This window comes from Seriola lalandi, unplaced genomic scaffold (assembly GCF_002814215.2).
Source record: "Seriola lalandi dorsalis isolate HSWRI2012SDOR001 ecotype SW California unplaced genomic scaffold, Sedor1 jcf7180002055004, whole genome shotgun sequence".
Taxonomy (NCBI): Eukaryota; Metazoa; Chordata; class Actinopteri; order Carangiformes; family Carangidae; genus Seriola; species Seriola lalandi.
This window is the reverse complement of record NW_019525548.1, coordinates 185,804-192,857: the sequence shown is the minus strand read 5'-3', so window position 1 is coordinate 192,857 and position 7,054 is coordinate 185,804. Positions and strand designations below refer to the sequence as shown.

General features: G+C 44.6%; 1 protein-coding gene across 2 annotated transcripts; it reads left to right on the top strand.

The window, feature by feature from the left end:
• The first annotated feature begins 345 nt into the window (after positions 1-345).
• cbx7a (chromobox homolog 7a) lies at positions 346-6,623 on the top strand. Of its 2 annotated transcripts, XM_023397188.2 has the most exons (6): positions 346-693; positions 1,913-1,956; positions 2,091-2,156; positions 2,300-2,366; positions 4,548-4,863; positions 4,952-6,623. In XM_023397188.2, exons 1-6 carry the CDS (start codon positions 625-627, stop codon positions 5,563-5,565), a joined length of 1,176 nt encoding a protein of 391 aa, XP_023252956.1. In that variant the 5' UTR covers positions 346-624; the 3' UTR covers positions 5,566-6,623. The 2 variants fall into 2 exon arrangements, with proteins under 2 accessions (XP_023252956.1, XP_087027571.1); XM_087171445.1 differs by lacking the exons at positions 346-693; positions 2,300-2,366 and having other exon boundaries at positions 1,943-1,956.
• Positions 6,624-7,054: the final 431 nt, after the last annotated feature.

Sequence of the window (7,054 nt, the reverse complement as noted above, 5' to 3'; positions counted from 1 at the left end):
CAAATACAATTAAATAATGAAAAAAATAATAATTCATGTTGCTTCAGATCAGAAGTTTAGCCCAAAATAAAAATGATTAAGTTATAACCTAATTGTTTTTGATATAAGTAGAACAATAGTTTTAATTTAGAAACATAAGTCACACAGAATACAGCAGTATTTTCTTCCCTTTTTCCAAACTTTAGTTTCATAATAACCTTGTCGTTTTGACCCCTCCTCCCTCCTCCCTCCTCCCTCCCTCCTCCTCTGTCCCTGCACTGTGCTCTAATTTGCGTGCGCGGCCTTGCGGGCGCGGGCACGCACATTGGGGGCTCGGTCCTACGCAATGGAAAGGGGGCGCGCCCGACTTAAAGCAGCGCGTTGTCCAGTGTTGATGTGTCGCAGATTTTAAAAAGTGAGGGAGGCAGGAGTTTGGTTGTGAGGGAAGCGCAGAGACTCAGCGCTCAAAACTACTGTCCACACCGGGAGCAAGCGGAAGCCGTGACACTTTCAACGGTGTTTTCCCTCCTCTTTGCCTTTCTTCTTCTTCTTCCTTTTTTTTTTTTTTTGTACTTCTGCACTTCGACAGAAGCAGTAGAGACACAGTTTGCGTCCTGTTTGGAGCGTGTGGAGCAGCGCGCGGCGATGGAGCTGTCATCCATAGGAGATCAAGTGTTCGCAGTTGAGTCAATAACAAAGAAGAGAGTGAGAAAGGTAAGAAGGACGACAGGTGATACACTTCACAAAACTTATATAACTTATTCTCCCGTGCTTGTTTTCCTACTGGAGCGGTGTGCCATCCCCTGTTCTCATGGACAACAAAAACTAGGCTACGCAGTTTCCCTGTAGTTTACGCAAAAGAGATGTTAGTATTAATATATTCTTATCGTTAACTGCGTCAAAGTATAAGATTGTTTTCTCAGCCCGGGTCGCATCCTGTAACCTTCCTGTGCAGCGGCTGAGCTGCTGCGGCATGAACGTGTTTGTTGGAGGAACCTACGCAGCTGTAGTAGAAATGCAAAAGGGGGTGTGTGTCTTGAAAACGGGTGTACGGACGGTGTGCGGGGAGCTGCGCAGTTTATTTGGGTTACGCCAGCGGAGCAGAGCGGAGCGGAGCGGCGGCTGTGTATCTGGTTGAAACTGCTGCGTAATGTCACTGACTGCTGCGTGATGGTGACCCATTGATTCACAGCGGGAGGGGGGTTAATAATAATAATAAGATAATAATAACCTCGCGGGGCAGTTTTTGTCTCTCTGAGTGCAGCATGTGCACGTGCAGTGTATTCTGAAATGTGAAATAAATGAGCACCACCTTCCTCTCATAGTAACAGGATATTGTAAAGTTTATAATAATAATATAGTAAAACTACATGTGTCTTCATAAACCGTCTTCTTCCACTTACGCATTATGCGCATCAGAGGTGTAAAGACAGTTATTATTCCGTCCCGGTGTCACGGACTGATTATTGTTGGTGAGACTTGAACGTTGCGCAACACCACGTTGTTTACATGTTCCCGTGGCCCCACCTATCCGAGGCACCGGCGTAATGTTCTAGAAAGAGCCCGTGCATTGTTGAAAACCGGCTCGTGTAGCCATGTGCGGTCACGTCACCGCGATACAAGAGGGAGAGAGAGAGAGAGAGAGAGAGAGAGAGAGCTGCTGTTTGGAGGCCACCCAGCCCCGCTGTCATTGACGTCATCCCCGAGAAAAACACTGTTTGAAAGACAGAAAAAACGTCCATGACCCTCCCTCCTCACTCACTCCACACTTTAAAGTGACAGTCATCCTTCTCTCTCTCTCTCTCTCTCTCTCTCTCTCAGCAGCTTGTTTCTGCAGCAGATTTAAAGTGCAGGTTGTGTGAATGTGTGCTGCATCTCCACTAAAGCTTGCCCCCCCCCTCCCTCCCCCTCCCTTCTCTCTGCCTCTCCTCAGGGTAATGTGGAGTATCTACTGAAATGGCAGGGATGGCCCCCAAAGTGAGTAATCCTTGAGTCATCATCCAGTGACCTCATCCCCTCCATACATACTCTGTATCCTCTCCATCATGTGTTTCTTGCACGTCCCCTGGAGACGGATGGATAGGATGATTTGACTGTGTTTCTGTTGGCAGGTACAGCACTTGGGAACCAGAGGACAATATTCTGGACCCACGCCTGGTCCTGGCCTACGAAGAAAAGTGAGTAGTAATTGAAAGCTTGTTTTATGCTTGCAAAGCACTTTTTTTTTTTTTTTTTGGTTTTCTTTTTCTTCTCTTGCTTACAGTCAGTTTCTCTTTGTCACTTTGTCTCTGTCCTCTCTGTGTCCACCTCTGTGTCCCAGTCAGGAGAAGATCAGAGCTCTGGCCTATCGCAGGAAAGGACTCAGACCCAGGAGGCTCGTCCTGCGGGTAGCGACACTTCTCTTTCTTCTTGTCTCTCAAGCCTTTGTTATATCTTCCTTCATTAACCAATGACAGCCGGGCAGAACTTGTTTGTATAAATCCACATCACCCTGGTCTCAGCATCTCTTCACTGGCTGCCCGTTTATTTTAGGATTGATTTTAAAATTCTTTTAATTACTCCTTATATTTCTGAGCTTTTATTCTGTTATGATCTCTGGTAGACTGAGATTGTTTGGTAGTTCGCTGCCGACCAGTCCAAGATCTTAAAGGTTAAAAACCAAAGGAAACGTTAGAGCTTCAACTTTGGAACAACCTGCCAGAGGAGATCAGACTCTCAGTCCGTTCAGTTTTATCTTCTCCACTTCTTAAGACACACTTTTATAAAAAAAAGTTTTTATTGTGTGATGTCCTTCTAATTTAATTTGCATTTCACTTTGATTTGTTTTGATGTTTGTATTTGACTCATGTGAAGCACTTTGTTATTTGTATTGAAAAGTGCTATACACAAAAACTATTATTATTATTATTATAATTATTATAAAGGCACTTTCATCTTTACACAGTAATAATTGTTGCTTGAACATCTCAGACAGGCGTCCCTTGAGTTGAGCAGTTTTAAAAATCAGTGCAATATTTTCAGATTTAGTGATATATCGTTAAAGGGGTTCTATCAATTTAGTGTATCACAGTAATGAAGATGAGTGACTCACATGAGACAGATTCAAACAAGAACGATCAAACTGATGCAGCAAAGGTTGAATATCTTGACTAAGTCAGTAAAACAATGGCTCCTTCATTTCCCATAATGCAACTTGATGGCGTTGTTCATCAGAACTTCCTTGACCCCTAAATTCCCGTTTATTTTCAAACTCCACACCTTCAGTTTGTAACACAGGGCCCTTGATAAAGAATGTGAGTAAGAATAACACTGATGACATCACTGTGACATCATCAGAGCCATGAATTATATTATACAACTGTTTTCATGGTTGACCATGGTAACTGTTGCACTGTGATAAACTATTATGACAAAGGGTTTTTCCATAAAAGTCCACGTTGTGAATATCGAATATTCGAAGTCCATTACATACAATCATCTTTACACAGTATATCATACAATTCTTCTTCACTTCTTCCAACATAAAAACTATTCTTTCAAGTTTTGGCTGGGGGCTTTGGGTATGTTTATTTTTGTTACTTACTTACCCGGTGATGAACTCTTAACCAATGAGTGAGCCAGCTAACCTTTTCTCTGCCTAGAGACAAAAAGAAAAAAGAATATTTTATTGGATGGTTTTAGCTTAATTTCAGAAGCTGCTATGGCTAGCAGCTAGCCCCCTCTGTTGGCCAAAACAAGCGCAAAGCTCGATGTTGGTTTTTAATCCACAGTTAAAAACAGGGACATTCCCGGGTACAGTTCCAGACAGGGACATTCCACCAAAAACAGGGACATTCCTGGGTACAGCTCCAGACAGGGACATTCCACCAAAAACAGGGACATTCCGGGTACCAAAAACAGGGACATTCCACCAAAAACAGGGACATTCCCGGGTACAGCTCCAGACAGGGACATTCCACCAAAAACAGGGACATTCCCGGGTACAGCTCCAGACAGGGACATTCCACCAAAAACAGGGACATTCCCGGGTACAGTTCCAGACAGGGACATTCCACCAAAAACAGGGACATTCCCGGGTACAGCTCCAGACAGGGACATTCCACCAAAAACAGGGACTCTCCCCGGAAAACATTGACATGTGGTCACCCTACTTCAGATGCACTTTATGTGTAGTGCTAATCAGCAAACGTTAGCATGCTAACATCCTAAACTAAGATGGTGAACAGAGTAAATGTTATAACTGTAAACATCAGCATGTTAGCATTGTTATTGTGAGCACGTTACCATGCTGATGTTAGCACAGTCTCAGAGCTGCTAGCATGACTGTTTTCTTTGTGTCTTTTTAACAGTGGAGCTCCACGCCCCACTTCAGCTACACAGTCAGTACATGTTGTTAGGATCAAGTCATTGTTGGTTGTAGTTTTTTCATGGGATTTGTTGACACAGGACAAAAACTACATATCCCATAAAAGGCCCTTCCAAATGACCTGAAAACTCAATGTGATGTGGAAACAAAATGAAGGCCGTACTGACTCACCTGTTCACCTGTCGTCTTTACTCCACCCCAGAGCATCTTTGCCATGGACCTCCGCAGCGCCCACAAGGACGCAGAGAAGACCCCGCCCCGGCTGCGTCTCTCCCTCACCCGCTCCATGAGCACAGATGTGGACCAGGGTGAGAGGGGCAGCATGTACCATCGCTCAGTCAGGAGGAAGAGCAGGCAGAGGGTGGCTAAACGAAGGCAAGATGGGCCCTCAAACAAACCCATCCGTCCTCTGAGGAAGAAGGAGGAGCCCATGGAGGAGGATTGGAGCGGCATCAGCGAAGAGGAGAAGCAGGAGTCTGAAAGCACCACTGAGGACAGACGCGAAGACAGTTTATACGGTTGGTTTGCCACTTAGAAAATCAGCAGCTCAGTTGTGAACTTTGAACTATAAAAAATTAACAAAACTTTGCTTTTTCTCTCTCTAAGGTCAGTCAGAGTGCAGCTCCCCGCCCCTGCTGGAGCGCCAGGACTTAGAGATGGAGGCGGAGGAAAAGGTGGATGCTGATCTGACAGCATGGACTGACGGACCGGGCGGAGGGACATCAGAAACTACACAGAGCCAAACATTAGCGTGCAACCAATCAAAGGACAGCGCCTCAGTGCCTGTGACCGGACCAGGAGATGCGGTTACCGTGGGCGACAGGTCAGATTGGGACACAGGTGAGGAGGGTGTGGAGTCAGGGTCAGAATGTCCCAGATTAGAGAGAATCAACACAACTTCGGTGATAGTGAGCGTACAGGGGAGCGGCGAGACGGAAGGTGCTGACACCGCCGCCGCTGCTGCCGCCGCCGCTGCTGCCGCCGCCGCCGCTGCCGCCGCTGCCGCCGCTGCTGCTGATGCCTGCTCCACTGCTGAGGTCAGGAACGAGGAGGTGGGAGGTGACAATCAGAGCGTTACCACGACAACACCAGGCAGTCAGTCCGATCAAACTACAGCAGAGCATCCCGGGAAGGTGATCGTGACAGATGTGACTATCAACTCACTGACGGTGACTTTTAAAGAAGCCATGGTGGCTGAAGGCTTCTTTAAGGGCTATTGAACGAAGAGAGAGAATTAAATAACCATAATTAGACTTGCCACTCATTTTCTACATGTAAATAGTGTAAGATAATTCCACATGTTTACAAATCTACACTCATTTCCTACTGAGTTCAATGAAGACGTTATTGCCTTTGAATAGAAAAGTGAGTGGTAATTTCATCATTGTGGCTCATTTATTGGCAGGACAGGAAGTCTGAGGTCCCTGAAAATGTGCTCAAATCATCTGTTGTAGTGCAGCAGAGTAAGTGGATCGCAGCGGCGTTTTTTGATCCCCGGGGCCGCTGGGTTCACTGAGAGCGGGAGACAGATGTTGAGGCAGCGGTCTAAAAACGTTACAGTCTACATTACTACTTCCATGCAGCTACTTTCTCCAGTCGTCCTCAGTGCTTTCCAGCCAGACGTTGGTCTCACACTCAGATCTGTTCTCGGGGCCGGTTTCAGCAGCTCCTCTTTCTTACCAATAATGTTTTGTAAAAAATATTGCTCTTTTTTTCAGTATTCGCACAGAGCTAACCGCATGCCCTGTCAGTCTGTGCCACACACACACACAAAGCTCTGTCCTGTGTTTTATTGAAGAGGTTTATTTCTGTCACAAAAGACATAAAACAAAGAGAGAGAATTAATGTCTGCTGCTTAGATGACGCTCTGCATTTCAAGAAGGATGGATGCACAAAAAGAAGTACACGGTTGTGTTTGCTGTCTGTCTGTCTTTTTACTTTACAAGTATAAAATGCTACCTGGTTCTATTTTTGTATTACCAATTGATAGTCCGCTCTTTTCACTAGCCTTTGTGCATTTCAAAAGAGGAGATATCAGTTTACACTGCCGCTGTCGACGCTGTGTAGGGTAATGTACAAATGGAAGCAAATGTACGTTAGGTCACTGTAGTGAGCTGTTATTTATTGCATGTCACATGTATAAGCTGAACTAACTTATGTCACTTAATGTGTGTGAATCAGTCTTTTATCTGACAAAGATAATCTGTCAAACATGTCTTCTCTCTAAAAATAAATTTTTATTTTGACTGCATTTCCAATAAATATGTACTAAAATAAATGACTCCTGGAGCCTGTTTAACTACAAGTTAAAGTATTTTATTTTTACATTTTTTTCATTAAATATCATAAAGGAGGGGCGTAAGGAAAAAAAGCAGTCTTAGCATTGAAATACTAGAAGCATGAAGGCAGTTGATGACATGTACTCCAGTTAGAGCAATGAAGCAACTTTTTGTGCAGATATGCTCACTCATTCTGTTTTGTGACCAACAGCGCCCCCAAACCCAGTTTGACTAGTTAACTACACAAACTACAATCGCCTCCTCCACTGACTAGTTTCAGGTTACATCCCTGTTTATCCAGAGTCATGTACAATATGAACCATTTGTGTGAAGGTTTGTCATAATTGCTGTGTGAAGTCTTGAATAATGGCTAAAAAGAGTTGACCTTTGACCTTTGACCAACAAAATCTAATCAGTTCGTCCTTGAGTC

Coding starts and splice junctions, on each gene's coding strand:
- cbx7a (XM_023397188.2), top strand. CDS start 625: ATGGAGCTGTCATCCATAGGAGATCAAGTGTTCGCAGTTGAGTCAATA. Junction 694..1,912: donor CAAAGAAGAGAGTGAGAAAG/GTAAGAAGGACG, acceptor GCCTCTCCTCAG/GGTAATGTGGAGTATCTACT. Junction 4,864..4,951: donor ACGCGAAGACAGTTTATACG/GTTGGTTTGCCA, acceptor TCTCTCTCTAAG/GTCAGTCAGAGTGCAGCTCC.